The 16571-nt window shown below is 40.0% G+C and overlaps 1 protein-coding gene across 3 annotated transcripts in view; it reads left to right on the top strand.

Annotated features, from left to right (window-relative positions):
• The window catches only part of DLC1 (DLC1 Rho GTPase activating protein), a 404638-nt gene that overhangs the window by 221090 nt on the left and 166977 nt on the right, over nt 1-16571 (top strand). The window contains exon 1 of one of the 3 annotated variants that reach the window (XM_004277161.4): nt 3520-3879. The exons of the other annotated variants lie outside the window; for them this stretch is intronic. Coding sequence (XP_004277209.1) covers nt 3741-3879 — 139 coding nt within the window. The 5' untranslated portion in view covers nt 3520-3740. Of the gene's footprint in view, nt 1-3519; nt 3880-16571 lie in introns of those variants that run through there. 3 annotated transcript variants of the gene reach the window in all.

The following is a 16571-nucleotide window of genomic DNA, read 5'->3' as shown; positions in this document are numbered from 1 at the left end:
TGCTCTCCAGGGATCTAGAAGAGTTTGCAAAGCTTCCCCAGGTCAGAGGGCAGCTCCACCAATGGCTGAAACTAGCCCTTTATCACAAAAAGAAGGCTCTGAAAAGCAATCAGAGCATAATGTTGCTATTCTGACTGCTCTTAAAATTCCCAGTGGGATCTTGAAAAACACCAAATGACTTCTCATATTCCCACTCTTCCCATCTGCCAAGCTGAGACCAACACTAATTATCACATACTATCTTCACCTCTCACAGTTACAGGAGATTTGGATTATCTCAAATTTGTAGAAATAAAACTTGGGGAGTTATTCTATAAACAGTGAATTCTGAAAAGCACTTTTTCTGTGTGGAACATTTCTAACGGCCAATAAATGCAGACAGAAAACAGAAATAAAAATAATTTAAAATTGGCTGTCTATTAGAATGGTTTTTACACTATACCCATGATATGTGGCCAAGATTCATCCATAAGGACTTGAAATAGCCTCACAATGAAATTTGGATTTAATGAGTTTTTAGAAATGAGGGACCAAGTTGCCAGCCCCACTTTGGGCTATGGTTAAATCAATAATGAAAGCCCACCTTGCTGGAAAACATTTAGCTGTGTTCCTCCTCTCCAATCATCGATCGATAAATGTTACATTTATGTTGGTAAGTTTCCTTTTTTAAAAGACATAGAAACCTTTCAGATAGCTTAGGTCATTCTACCTAATGGAACTTGTACTTAGGATAAGTAGATTTTTTTCCAAGAAGCAAAGTACTAGGAGTATTGTCCTGGAAAGCGAGTGCTGCAGAGAAGGAGGGTCATTTGGGAACACTTTGGAGCTCAGACTTGAATGCTCCATCATTAGACAGTATGTGTTGACTTGATTGTCTTGGTTCTCTTGACTCATTGCCCTTGAGTTTCCATAGCTAGCATCACCTAAAACTCATCTGAAACTCAGGCTTCTTCCTCTACACCATGGGTCCAGCGGTGATTTTATTTGGATAAGATTTATGGAGCTTTGGCCCATAGCTTAGTATCAACTGAGCCTAGATAGTTTTAATGAGTCATTACCATCACTATCATTCATTTCTGACCATTCAAATTGATTGGGGGGCTAATGAGCTTTGGATGCAGACAGTTCTGGGTATGAATCCTGGATCTGCCAATTACTATCTGACCTTTTCTCTCTGTGCTTCAGTTTCCTCGTCTCTAAAGTGGAGATAACAACACCGATAGTGGTCTGTATAACAACAATAGTGGTCTATATACATGAGTCTATAGCCAGTGCTAGAAGAGTTTGTGGTACATCATAGGTGCTCAGTAAATGCTATTTCCCCTTTATTGCTCCCCCTTCCTTTCTGCGTTTGGGTATAGAAAATCTTGTGCCATTATAGTCAGTCACTTTGCATGACTCAGACAATCAGTTGTTGATATCGGTGCTCGGAATGACTGTATGCCCCTGACTCTGTCATAGTTCTAGAAATTCAGGTGAAGTCAGTGCCTAAGACGATTTAGGAATCCGGGCTACCTTTTCCTTCTTTGTGCTCCTTTGCACATGCTTCGATCATAGAACTAATCACACTATTTTGAAATTATTTGTGGCCAATGTGATTCTTCCTCCTCAGAGACGGAGCCAGTGTCTTATTCATCCTCAACAACCCCATGCCTAACACAGTGTGTGGTTCGCTGCTAGTGCTATGGTTGCTTCATGCTGCTCCTCTGCAAAAGGGGTCCACATAGACCTGTCCTGGTCCATGTGACCAGGAAATGAGTCAACCTGCTTCAAGGTACCAAGACTTCTTTGAAGGAGAAACACACACACACACACACACACACACACACACAGACTTTGGGTACTTCGCTTTAAAATGGACCCGGGTATTAGTCAGATTTTTTGAGATTTTATGGAGAATTTTCCCTTGGGATTGGCTTCCACAGGCACAGAGGTCTACACGCCTCAGCAGCTGGTACTTATTGCCTCCTAATCTATGTCCAGCCCAATAATAAGGCAAAGAAGTAAGTATCTACCAGAAGCACGTTGGTAGAGCATGAACAATCTGGAAACAATACAGTTTAGGACACATGGGTTACTAATAAGCAGTGGTACTAGTGTTAGTTGTAACTCATGAGCACAATTGCACTAATTTAATCATCATCCTTTGAATAATTCAGCTGTCAAAGTTGATGGGAAAGAGGATGCACGCTGTGAAAATTTGGAGACTGAAAGATGATTTCATGTATAAAAATAATTATGATAATCATTAGCATTTGCGCGGTGCCGCAATGCTTATGAAGTGCTTTTACAGCATTATGTAATTTCGCAAAGGTGACAAACTAGCCCTTAGATACTATCTGATGCCATAATTTTTTTTTTTTAAACATCTTTATTGGAGCATAATTGCTTTACAATGGTATGTTAGTTTCAGCTTCACAACAAAATGAATCAGTTATATATATACATATGTTCCCATATCTCTTCCTGCTTGCGTCACCCTCCCTCCCACCCTCCCTATCCCACCCCTCCAGGCGGTCACAAAGCACCGAGCTGATCTCCCTGTGCTATGCGGCTGCTTCCCACTAGCTATCTACCTTACGTTTGGTAGTGTATACATGTCCATGCCTCTTTATTGCTTTGTCACCGTTTTGATGCCATAATTAAGCCTCCATGCCAAACACTAAAAATTATAATATTGGATTTAGGGGACAGTAAAAAAAAAAGAGAGGATTATTAATGCATTGAAAGGTAAAAAATCAGCCAAATTCATTGGCAGAGAATTGATTCATTTGGCATTTTAGAAACTCAAGAATATATCTTGTAAAAGAAGCAGTTGGCCAATATTTTGATTTCATGGTGCTTGGCACTACTTATTTTTTAAATTCTTTTGGGCAGAATTTTTGATGTGCAATTATAACGATGAAGTTTGCTTACTGGGAACCAAAAGATTCACAAAATCAGGGGACATTTGATCCTTATTTGGAATTATCTGATGAAACCACTGAATGTAAGTAGAAGCATAGTTAGAGGGGAATTACGAGGAGCTGATGAATATTAAGTTTAAAACTCAGGTGTCTGCTTCCTAGCCGGAATCCAGACCGATGTGAAGAACGTTCATTACAGCCTATCTCCTTCCCACAAACACGACTAAAGGTTGGATTTTGTCCCGTAAACAGCCCAATCTGAAAACACAAGTGAGTTGATAAAACATAAATGTGAGTGAGACTTATCCTTGAGAATGGAAGAGAACCCTACCTGCCACCCCTCCTCCCCCTCCCTCCCTTTTCTGCCTCCTGCCCGGCCTTTCCTTCAAAACTGCAAGGGGACCTGGCTTGCCAGGGCAGGGGGACACGTTATTGACCAGAGCATCAGCCGAGCTCTACCAAGTCAAGTAACTGGATTACACAGGAAGCGAGAAACATCTAGACAGCCACAAAGGCAGCTCGAGAGCTGCGCGAGGGTGTCGTGGGCTCATTTGTAAGCCTTTCCAGATGTGGCTGCCGCGCGGGCCTGGCGGCCGGCCAGGCGACCGCCTGCAGTCGGCGCTCCCTGGGCAGCTGCGCGAGCCCAGCCGCAATGCCGGGCTCCTGAGGGCGCAGGGCTCGCGCGCGGCTCGCTCGCCCCCGGGCCCGGCGCGCACGCAGCCCGGCCGCCTGGCACGGCGACAGCCCGCAGCCGGGGAGGGACCTCCGCAGGAGCGGCCCCGAGGGATGGTCGCTGCGCCAAGGCTGCGCTGAAGTCCTCTGCAGCTGCGGCGGATGGGGGACCCCGAGGCCAACGTGATGGCGCGGCGCCTGAGAGCCCCTCTCCGGAGGTCCTTCAGTGATCACATCCGAGACTCCACGGCCAGAGCCCTGGATGTCATTTGGAAAAACACCCGAGACAGACGGCTGGCAGGTGAGGGGTGAAGGGTGGAGGGTGAGGACGAGAGGTTTGAAAAGCAAAACAATGAAATACACAGGCACAGTTATTAACTCGGATAATTCATGATCTCATCAGCTGGATAAAGTTCATCACTGTCATGGCAATGATTTCAATCTCCCTTGTTCTGGGGCTTAACGTTTCTGGAGTGGGTTTGTTTTTTATTTTTGTTTTCGTTTTTTAACTCCAATGCCTCTCTGATTTCTGGTCTTGTTATTTCTAGATAAGGTTTTATGAGAGGTTTTGTGGGGTTTTGTTTTTTTTTTTAACCTTGAAAAGAAAAGCAAGGTCCTTTGAAATGTCAGGAAATCAGTGGTGATGAACACCACCAGGCAAAAGCACCGAGGTCTGTTCGGCTGGTGAGGGTCGGCTGTGGAGCTTGTCTGGCGGAGGTGGCCTGGCGCGAGCAGGAGAGGGGCCTGGGAGGCTGAGTGGCAGGGGAGTAATGTGCCCTGCCTGGTGAAAGCCTGCTGGTATTTCCTCTGGCAGCCCGGGGCTGCTCTGAGGTCCGAGAGGGTGTCAGGTATGCTAGAGGCAGGCGTTTGAAATATAATAAAACATAAATACACTGTGCAGTTCAAACATTCTAGGGCTCATGTGACAGCCACCAAATGGCAGACTGTTTGAAAGGGTACATTAAGGAAAAGGGAACTTCTGCTTGATTCTGGTATTAAGAATATTCATAAATTGATTAAAAGAATAGCATCCCGCAATAAAAAAAAAAAACCTCTCCGAATCCAGGGAAGGTATCCCAGTAGTGTTTAATGGCTCCTTCCTGTTTGCTAAGTCTGTATACTTATGTCATTTGCATAGATGGGTCAAAGATTGTGTTTTCTTAACCTTCTTGGTTAATCCAGTTGTTTTTCCATATATTGAATGAAGTTCTGAATGATTAAAAGTATTAGATGTGGCCTCCAAGCGTCAGTCCAGATTTCCGTGCTGTGTGTTCTTGATAAAAGGCCATTTGACTTAGACCTAATTGTCCTGACATTACTTGAAGAGGTGAAAGTTAAGGTTTGTGATTGTGATAAAGCAGGTTAGGAAGATAACATATCTTTGTAGGCTATAAATTTGTCCCAAATGCTCATGAATATCTTTCTCTTTCTTAAACTAAACCCTATTGCCCAGGACTGGGAGAGAGTAAACAATGTCAAGCCTACCATAAGGTAGGGGAGAGAGTAAACTATTTTAAATTTAATCATTTTATTATGGCTTTAGAGTAAAATGTGATACCTTAAAGAAATCCAACTTTACAATAAGTGGGTTTTAAGGTAGATTTAAGGGATAGCAATTTCCAGTTGGCCAGAGGAAGTTTAAGACATAAGATATGAGAGTATAAAATTCATGACTGTAATTGGTTGAGCCTTGGACAAAAAATAAAAATTGTTACTTCACTGTTGTTTTTCTTGATAAATCCATCGTCCCAAATGGAAAGAATCCACAAATAATGCCTTATTAAAGATAACACAAAAATATCTTATTGTAGCTTGGTGTTTTGATTTGAGACTAAGGTTGATTCAGTCTTGCTTCCCAGACCTCCTCTTAAATTTTCATAAATGAAGAGCTTTTGACAGCTGTTGACCTCTTTAAAAAAAAAAGATACTATCCCTGGAAAGTTGCTGTCTCTGCCTAGTCAGTTATCTGTTATATATTGAGGATCTGTATGGAGTCCAAAATATAGCACTGAATGAAGAGCACTTAGAGAAAAATAGTTACTTTTTACATGTGATGAAAAATTAAACATTTCCCCAGCTCTAACAGCAAGTAGGACTTTTGCTTCAGGTCCACTGAAGGAAGAAATTCTTTGTATTTCCAGGTTTCTCTAAGACAAATATGACCTCTTTGGTGATTCACACAGTAGAATATCCAGACATGATACTTGAAAAGAAAGGACTTTGGCTACCACAACTGCCTCTGATTACTGGGGACTTGGACTCTTTCTGTGTTCTCTCTTATCCTAGGCTCATAGCTCAATCAAGTGGAGACCCATCTGGTGCACATCCAGACCTCAAGACAACTTACTTCTATCCTTTCCCTCAAACTTCTCCTCTGCACCCCACCCTCTCACTGGACAAAGGCTAAGTATTAGCTGTTAATTATCCACAAAAAGCCACTTCTCTAAACATCACATCCAATCTTTATTTTACATCACACCACTTTGCCCTCTCTTGCAGAATGGAGAGCAGTAGAAAGTCCAAACCTCCTGCTGCTCTTATGTTGTGAAATTAATGAGATGACAGGTAAAACATGTTTGGAAGCCTCTGGAGGGAAATACTTCTGTTAATAGTACCTGGAATGTTGTTTCCATGATGATTGTTACCTTGATGACTTTCACCAAGTTTCTCAAAAACTAACCTGAGATTTCAGTTTCTTTCAGAGGTTTTACCTGACTGGACTGTTTGGCCATGGGACAAAGTTTTGTTTCCTTGTTAGGTATTTTCTCTCTCAATCAGTTTACCTCTCTATTTTTCTCTGTCTCTCTCTCTTTCACACACACACACACACACACACACACACACACACACCCTACATAACTTAGAAGTTCCCGGTTCTTCTACCCCAAATGGTGTTATGTACGCAAACCATCATTTACCTCTGCCTGCCTTAAACTTCCTTATGTATAAAACAAGGATTCCGTCTGTTATTTTTAAGGATTCACAGCCTTATATAAACAAAATACAGAATTGCTGCTAGGGAAAGGCCTTCTAGTCATGAGGAGTGATGGAACAGACTGTCTTAACTGCATCTTCCTTTATATGTAATTGTTATGTTCTGCCTACCCACAGCCCACAGGGGTTCTCTTACTCCTGTTCCCTCTGCAACCATTATTCCTAAAAGCATAGGATGGCACTGTGTTTTCAGGCAATAAGAACTTTGAGGTTAACAGTGGGTGACAGATGGGGCCGACAACCATCCTCTGGGCAAACTGTGCGTCTTTCTTACATGTCTGCTGTGTCCTTGCCACTCCTTCCCTTGGGCACAAGGACATCTTGGCTCCAGGGAGCATTTTATTCCTGAAAACCTGTCACCCCTTAATCCTTTCATATAGGACTTCTTCACCTTTTTTGTGCCAATGGATCTCTTTAGCATTCTGGTGAAGCATATGAACCACTTCTCAGAAAAGTATTTTTAATATATAAATAAAAGATATAGAGTTATAGCAGAAACCAATTAGAATGAAATATAGTGATCAAGGTGTTCAAACCAAAATTTTCTGATATGGCGATATAAGATGAATGAATTCTGTAACAGGATAATGTGTTCAAAATATAGGGAAGTAAATGTAAATTTGATGTTTTTTAAAGATAGCAGCGTGAAGATTGTTACTGCAGCTATAATAAATAGCATTAAACTGAAAGTCATCTTTGATTCATCTCCTTGTCACCAACCATTATAGTAGAGAGGAAATCCTCGGGAACAACATCCATATCTAGGGGACCAACATGCAAATCTTCAGCTTTCCTGTTTAGTGGCTGAATGGGGCCGGCAGCATCCCATGAACATCTGTGGAGAGAAAAACTGCAGTCATGTATGTTCTGGAATGGGTTTGACAGCTACCATAACTGTGGAGGAGAGATGAATGTAAATGAGATTTTGTGATATCTGCAACAAGTGTAATGTGATTTGGAAAAGTCGAATTTCTATTGGTGACAAAGTCACAGGACAGCTAGTACCATTGTGTGTGCAGGGACGGCAGTTTGTCAGCATTCATAATTGGAAGAAATGCTACCTTTCAATTAAAGTTTAGTGACAATAAAAATGTAATTTTTCCTCCTCCAAGTTCATGGACACCTTGAAATCTATCCATAGACCCTAAATTAAAAATCCCTGCTTAATACTTACTGTGGCTTTCAAATACTTATAGTCAAAAATTCTTATAGCCTGAGATGCTGGGCTGTCTTACATGAGATGGCTGGAATTCTTTGGTGTATATTTGACAAAGCTCCACAAACAGGTTTGGACTGACGCACCAATAGGACTGCCTCTAAGGAAAAAGAAAAGAAACTAAAATTCAGATGAGAAAGACAGAGAGAGACTGAAAGTAAGGCAAAAGCCAGAAGACATATGTCGCTTTCATCAATTTGGAAAGTGGAATGAATAAATAAACCAAAAAGAAATTATTAGTTCTTATTTAAAAACATCTAATAAGGTAAGAACAACTTCTATAGTGTTGTTTTTTAAAACACTGATTTTTAAAAAAGTATTCAATCTATTCTCTCTATTAGGGAAACATAAGGAGAAAAAAATCTAAACACCTCAACATGTTATGAACACACGTCACTAGTTCCATTGCTAAACGTTGAAGAGAAGGAAGAGAAACTGAATTGCCTATGAAGAAGTTAGGAAAATTTAGACCAGTCTCAATCCAGATGATATTCAATGGACATAAAATAAATGCTTCAAGTATATACGTTAGATTGGACCCTCCTCCCACCCCTGCTCCTGGGGGTATTTTGTTGGATGTTCAGCATCTTCTGTCTTTTGTGAAATAGATTTTTCCATTTCAGCTGACCAGGTCTCCAATTCACCAGCAAAAAGAATGCTTAACATACTGTGCAGTATATTGGCTCCGAATTCAGTAGGGCCTCAAGAATTCTGGGCCATTTCCCATGACAGGCAACCACAAACACTGACTCCTGTGAACTGTTTTCTGCTCATTGGTTCACCATGAAAAGCAAGTAAGGGCAAATAGAATGCCTTTTAACCAAGAGTGATGTATGCCTCAAAATATGCAGGCTCCTCCAGTAAACAAAGACTTCTCTAGAAGAATGCAACACGATAGAACATTTCGAAGGGCCTGAGAGACAGCCATTAATGATGCTTCATGAGACACGGTCACATTTCTGGAGGGTGGATATGAGCATGTATTAAATTAGATGTGACTGTTTCAATAAAAAGAGAAGCATGTTGTTGTTGAGGCCAGCTTTGATGAGAGGAAATATACTATAGTGGCTGAGAGAGCTGGCTGTGACATCAGACTGCCTGGGTTTGAATCCTGGTTCTTGTACTGGGTAACTTTGGGCAGGTCTGTTCCTCACCAATATAAAAAGGATGAAAATAGTACCTGTGTCATGAAATTATTTTAAGGACCATATGAGCTACTATGCAAAGTACTCAGAAAAGTCATTGGCGAAAGTAAACCCTCCATCAGTTTTGGTTGGTCTGACTTCTCTTTTCCTTATGCCCTGCTTGCAAGGAAGCTTCACCACTATAGTGTGACACTCCTATAACTTGCCTAAGCCTTTTGGGCAAAAGTAGTTCAACAAGTCCAAAAAAATGAAAAGAAAAGGTAACATTTCAATGGAAATGGGATTTACTTCTGTACCTGCGGGGCAAAACAAAGAAGAATCTAATGAAGGTGACTTTTGTGCAGACCGTGTTGAAATCCAAAATGAAGTGACTAGAGAATAACTGTTTTCACACATTGATGAGGGAATCAGTCCTCGCATATGACTTTGTCAGGCTAGGTATACGATATCTGAGAGTCTTCCCAAGCGAGTTGGAACCTGCTTTGAAAATTGCTCTGTAGATGAAGGCAAACATGGGACAGAGCAGCGGTACCAGCAGGTGAGATTTCAAGCACGTGGCCCAGCTCTGGGATGGGAAGGAGTGTGTTCAACACCAAGGCTGCCACTTGAAGGGATATTTCGCACGCCTCTGTTTCTGGAGCAAAACTTCTGTCACTTTCTTCACTTAAAATCGTATGTAGGAACAGTCTGCATAGTTTGCCAAAGGTCACTATAATTACACAAATGGGATGTGTCCAAAGTCAAAGGCTTAATAGAACGGATATATTAGTCACAGGTCTGCCTAAGCATCAGAAGCTATATCATGAAGCCGAAACTGGATTTAAAAGAACATTCCACTGGAAGGTCTCTATTCCAGAGAAATGATTAAGGAGTAGATTGAAGTTAAGCTTGCCATTGTATGTGTTTTTCAATTTCTGGTTCCCATCCCTTAATAATAATCTGCCATTCTTGAAGAAAGAGGATGTGCTGTCCAGAAGGCATGTGCTGGAGCCGTTTATTTGTGATGATGATGGGTTTGCATTGATCCTTCTCTGCTCTTCCCGCATTGCTTGTGAACAACCGCTGATATTTTTGAAGCATTTGGTTGGAATTATTGATGAAGACCTAACCATGGAAGAAAACCAAAGTTACACATCCCTTTAATAATCAAACTCACAACTATAGTGCTACTGTTGCTTTTCTCAGGCACAGCCAAAGACTAAGCAGCTAATACAAACTAAATTGTTTTGTAATATGAACTAAACATGACACCCAGCCGTAGGTGGTTATTATCATTGGATGCATTCTTTATGACAAATAATATCATAACAATAATTAATTTGTCATTTGATTGCCTACTAAGTGCCAGAATCTGTGCTGAGAGCTCTAAAGGCATTTTCCCATTTAATCTTCAAAATAATCCTGAGAGGTATAGACTGCTATTTTTATCCCCATTTAAGCTAGGGTATTTTTTGGCAATACCTTAAAAATCCATTCGTGGGTGTCCACGGACAAAACTCAGTAATATCCAAATCTGCCCATAATTATTAATTAATCTCACAAATATTTATTGAGAACCTATCGTACACAAAACACTGTGCTAGGCACCAAAGGACAAATAAGACAGACACAGTCCTTATCTGCCAGCCATGAAGATGACATCTGAATTCTACCTTTGAATTTAAGAGGGGCCCAGCTTGGGCAGTGTGAGCCCCATGTTATTAAGGAGGAACTATATAGTGTCTCTTGGACACTGAGGGGAGTCTGAAGCTCATCACTGATTTGATCTTTAAACCAGTGACTCTTGGGGGGGATGAGAAAAGACACACTTGGAAGGGGCAGTGATGGGAAGAGCACTTGTAGCTTTTAAAAATATACACGATTGATTTATTGTTTTCATAGTGCAAACTGCATCTTACAAAATGCTGAAGATAGAGAAATCGTAGTGGGTGGAAGGGATGGGACATGAGCATAAAGGTTGAGAAACACATTTAAACTGCTCTGCGCATCCTGGTGGGCCCAGCTCCTCTCATGAGCAGAGTAACCTGTAAACATAAATCAATAAATCAAACCATCGGTGGGTGCCCCCGTGGAGCCAGGGAGACCCTCTCTGCAAAGAAGGATCAGACAAATGAGTGCATCTTTCCTAAAGAACTGGCCATTCTTTTTATGGGACAAAAACTTGTTACTTCCAAAGTGCTATGAGATCATATCTTTAATCATTGTTTTAAGAGGAGATACTGACCTTTTTACAGAGCTGAAGTGTACTAAAGTTTAAAATATATTACTATCTAAAACAGGGTGCTTTTTTTGACTGATTCAGAAATCAGAATGAACTAAAGTTGGAGATTGTGCTTTAAATAGTTTTGTTTATTGCCAAGATAGGTCTCAGATCTCAATATACATGGGCTATAGACCTGAAATAGATTGTTCTAAGTCTTTTGTTATTTCACAGAATTTCTTATGGAACCAATCTGGAAGTAAGGACATCTTTTCTGCCCATAATAACTTTGAGAGATATTCCTATTTTGGATCTTTTTTTAAAAAAGAAAAATGATAGATGAGTTATTAAAACTATGACATAATTATTATATTCTTAAATGTTTACCAGTCACCAAGGTTCTGTCACACTCTGAGCAGAAAAATACTTGAGATAATAGAATTTGAGGATTAGGTATTCAATCATAGTGAAGCAATTCTATATTTTCATATATATAAAATGATCTCAAAATATTCTAGTTCATTTCAGATCAGTGACATTCTACATTGCTTTCAGTAGTTTGAAAATCAATTATCTACTGAATGCAAAGGTTAATTAAATCAATGAGAAAATCACCAAAGAAAATATGATTTGTATTAGTACTTCTTTTATCAGCTTCCACATTTTAATTAAAGCATGTTTTGAATACTGACAATATGTTCATATATCATGGCCTTGTTTTTCTTAGAAGTGACTTCACTAATGTATTCCAAAGAATATAGTTAATTGTGGCATCTTACTGTTCCCAGATAGAGAGGCCAAAGGATGAAAGAAAGCAGGAAAGTTTTTAAGGTTGAACGTTTCATTTTCCAATAAGGGTCCTTAGAGAAAACGTGAGACGTGGCTCAGACACTGTACAATCAAGAAGGCAGACAGCATCCACTGAAGCAAAGAGTAGCAGAGGGTTTTTATATTGGATGGGCATAACCTTGTACTAACTACAAATTAGCTAATATTGATTGTGCACTGAGTATAATGCTATGTGGTAGAAAACATAGAGATAAATTCAAAACTGTCTCCGAACTTCAGTAGTCTAGAGTCTATTTGGCAGGAAAGAAGTAACCTACAGAGAAAACTAGCCTCTAAGGCATGGTGTGACAGATACCCTAAGGTACTTGCTGAGCCAGTGTCTGTCCCCCGTCCTTCCTTCCCTCCTTTTTTCTTCCCTCCCTCCCTCTTTACCTTTCTCCCTCTCTCCTCTCTTCAGCAGGAACTGACTGCTGACCCAAGTTCATTGTAACAAAGGATATCCACACTATTTCATCATTACTGGTTTTTCTGTACTTTAGTATTCATGCTTATTTGTATCCCAATGAACATTATTTATAAGTGAAAATTTCCTTGACGTAACTAACTTTTCAAGTCATAATTATCACTTTCTCATTATTTCACATGGAAATGAAAACATTTGAATCATTGCAGAGAAGAGCCTCTGTGTCACTCTGAGGATGTGACGGTAGTAGGGTGTGAGTGTATGTGTGTATGCCAGGAGGGTGGTAAATACAGGGATTACGTATTGAAAATGTTTTTCGCGTTAGCGTTGGTATGTTCAGCCAGGTAAGTTATTTGGATGTTTCTCAACATTTGAAACAATTCTCATGCTAGTAACTGGACTGATTTCACCTGGTTGCTTCCTCTGGTGAATAAAAATAAAAGCATAAAGGACTCCACCATGATTTTACTCCAGTATAGGCTGGGAAGCAGTAAGGTTTGCCATTTTTTGAGACAGTTATTGACCCACATCTTGCATTCAGTATAACACAGATGTGTTCCAGGTCGAAAGTTCAATAAGAGCTTGAGAGTGGCAGCCAGGAAATGGAGAGAGCAGACGGCCATTTTTATGACTTGCTGAGATACTGACCCAGTCTCCTCATTATTTGACAGTAAAAATATCTTCGGGTTGAACTCAGTATCCTGACAGAGGGGTGTCAGTTTTGATCCTCTCCTGCAGGAATCTCCAATCAGTAAACTATTTCAGTCAAGAACTGAAACACTATTAATAAAAGACAAATTAACAACTTCTAGACAATGGAAATCAGCAGGACATAGCCAAAAAACCCATGGCATATTATTGCTTGCTGAAAATCTCGCCTGGTGATCTCTGAACATCCTAACACCACAAATCACTTTTCTCTCTCTTCCCTCTCTGTCTCTTTAGAGGATTTATTATTAGTATGAACACATCTAGGCAGTTGTGCACACACACACACACACACACACCCTCAGGAAGCCATGACTTCAGGGAACCTCTCTTCATAAAAGATTAAGGAGTCCTGATTTACAGGATGCTGATGTAAAAGTCACAATGTAGCATCTGGTTGTTGACAACTTGGAGTGGGGGCAGGGGTTCAACTCGTTTAATGATGTCTAGACTTTGTTTTATCTTTCAGATTTTTTGTGACATATTTAGTTTTTTGCAGACAACTCTCAAATCACTGACTCAGCATTCAGTGTGGTTCCGTTTATCATGAGCCATCATCTCTAATCTGGTTTTGAATAGCAGGATGTTGTAGGTCCAGATTGAAGTGTGACCTCTGAATGTTTTCCATTCGTGCTTGATTACTATATCCTAGAGGTCTAGACAGTGTTATTGGTTTCTCACCAACATAAACATCTGGCAAAAAAAAAGAGAACTAAACCAGATGAGTAAGGACATTCCTAATATACCTTTACAATATGCTATATTTAAAGTAAAACTTTTGAAAACGAGCCCCATCTCAGGTTGAAAAGGATGCCATCAAATGTATTGCTTTTCAACTCAGATAAGGCAGACTTTGGACTATAAGTTTTCACTGATGGAAACAAGTTAGAACATGTAACTTTCAGACTGCAATAGAAACATCTTTCCTTTGTGCTATTACAAGAAGATAGAATTTCATTTAGTGAATTCCAGCCAAATGAAATTAGCACGCGCATGTTGACTCATGTGTAGCTCCTGGGTGGACAAATGAGATGACAAACCAATGGGGGTGAGAAGGGAGTGATGGGAGCAAACCCAGAGCAATGTGGGTATGAGTATGATACCAGGCCTTCTCAAGTCTTATTTTATGTGGGTAGATTTTCGTATTCTAAGAGTTAATTGATTTATTGGAACTATGCAGAGGGCTTATTTAAGAGCCAGAACCCAACAGAGTGGAATATTGTGCCACTGAGTTATAGGGAAAGACTGAGGCCCTTTCTTTTATGCTGGGGCTATAGACCACATGCAACCAAACACCAACAAAACTTGCCTGCAGCCAGGAGCACCAGGGTGGAAAATGTAAAGGGGTGACAAGACAACCCAAAGTGTTTGCCTTGTGTCCTTTGTATGCAGATGGCACTGATAGCAATACTATGAGAACAACACTGGAAATGTTACACATAGGATATTGTAAATTTATAAAATGTACGTTCAGTAATGAATTCCAACTTACGTACGACATCTTGTGCATAATATTGATTCTTTCTTCTTTTTTGGCTAGGGTAAGAACAGAGAAAGTTTCCTTCAGTGATACATATAAATTGATGACTTAAAACCCAGGCTGTGTTTCCAGCCAAAGCTCTTTGGCAACAGGATAATCATTGCACAACTGAAGGTAAACATGGAGGGTAAACCTCAGAAAAATGATTTCAAAGCGGAGCCTGAAAATCTATCGTAAATGCCCTTTTGCCCCATTTAAGACAGTAACAACAGTCTGTGACTGGCCACTCTGCTCATACCCCAAGGATTAGCTGCCACATCAGAGCCAAGTGTTAATAAGCTGGGAAAGGGGAAAAAGTAAACATTTAATTTTTTTAAAAAAAAGAAAGAAAGGAAAATAAGAATATGGAGTCTGGGAAGGGCCCTAACGGGGAGGTGAGGGTAAACCCCCGCCCGCTGATGCCACCAGGATGGATGGGTCAAAACAGCGCACCCACCTTCTCAGCCACCGCCACACACATTCCGAGTTCCCATTCTTGTGAGGTCAGTTCGCAGAAAATGTTTTGATTTCTGTGACCCAGAGCACGACTCCCACTTTGCCCGTGAAGTATTCCCGGAGTGAACCTTCCGTGGCTTTCTGTGCTCATTAATCCCACCACCGACCCACACAGACCCCGACTCCAGCTGATTTTGTGACTGTCTGCTCTTTTTCTTTACCCAATTTGCACTGAAAGTGAGCTACTGAGTTGAGTCAGCTCAGAATGCATAATCTGTCCTGTGTGTGCCTGCTTTCTTGTCCTTGTTCCATATTCTTCTCCCTACTCAGACTTAAAGTATTTTAACTGATTAATAAAACACCATGACATGAGCTATCCACTTGTCTCTACATAAAAGTGCATGCTTTTGAATCACAATAACTTATGTAACGTCTCTGCGTTTAAAAGGAGTCTAGGAAAATGACATTTTGCAACTTTTATTACAGTGGAAAAAAGCTGACCCAGATCTTGGACCAGCTGAGCTCAAAGGGTCAAAAGCCAAGTGCTTTTATTAACTTTTTAAGAGTAGGTAATCCTTGCTCACTTTGAAGACTGAAGCATGTACTAATTGCTTTTGTAAAATGAAGGTGAGGTTGCTTTAGCTAATGGTCCATGCAGTCCTACCCTGGGAAATTTGATCACAGTGTCTCATGTGGCTTTAAGTTGCTGTTTTCATAACATACTCGTTTTTTTGATTAGAAAGAGTTCAGGTAACATTTGAAATCAGTACCTTTGCTTTCCAAAAATCTTTTGTCCAAAAACATCTTTAGATATGTTATCAATTAATAGCAAGATTATCATTATTAAATATTTTAGACATACAAGAAACCCATGTATCAACCACTAACTAAAGTAATAAAACATTAAAGCTACTGTTCTAACATTTTTAATTTAAAATTACTGCATGCCCCTCCTGGATCCCATTCCCTCCCTCTACTTCCTTCCCAACTCCCCCTGAAATTCCAATCCTGAATTTAGGATTTAATCATTCCCGTGCTGGTTTTGTACTCTTACTATGTATGTAAGTAACCCAAAACAATAGTAATTATTGTTTTGCACATTTAGAAGTTTTAAGTGGGACCATACTGCAAATATCCTTCTGCAACACATTTTGCTCAGAATTATATTTTTGATTATATTTTTTATCAATTAAATTTTTATTGAAATACAGTTGATGTACAATATTATATACAGGTGTGCAGTGTAGTGATTCACAATTTTCAAAGGTTATACTTCATTTATAGTTATTATAAAATGGTGTCTATATTCCCTGTGTTTTACAATATATCCTTGTAGCTTATTTTATACTTAATAGTTTGTATGTCTCCCCTGGTAACCACTAGTTTGTTCTCTATATCTGTGAGTCTGTTTCTTTTTTGTTATATTCACTAGTTTGTTGTGGGTTTTTTTTGATTCCACATATAAGTGATATCATATGTATTTGTCATTCTCTGTCTGACTTA

The sequence above is a fragment of the Orcinus orca genome, chromosome 21 (genome assembly GCF_937001465.1).
Source record: "Orcinus orca chromosome 21, mOrcOrc1.1, whole genome shotgun sequence".
Taxonomy (NCBI): Eukaryota; Metazoa; Chordata; class Mammalia; order Artiodactyla; family Delphinidae; genus Orcinus; species Orcinus orca.
Note: the sequence above shows the minus strand (reverse complement) of the source record. Positions and strands in the feature narration are given on the sequence as shown.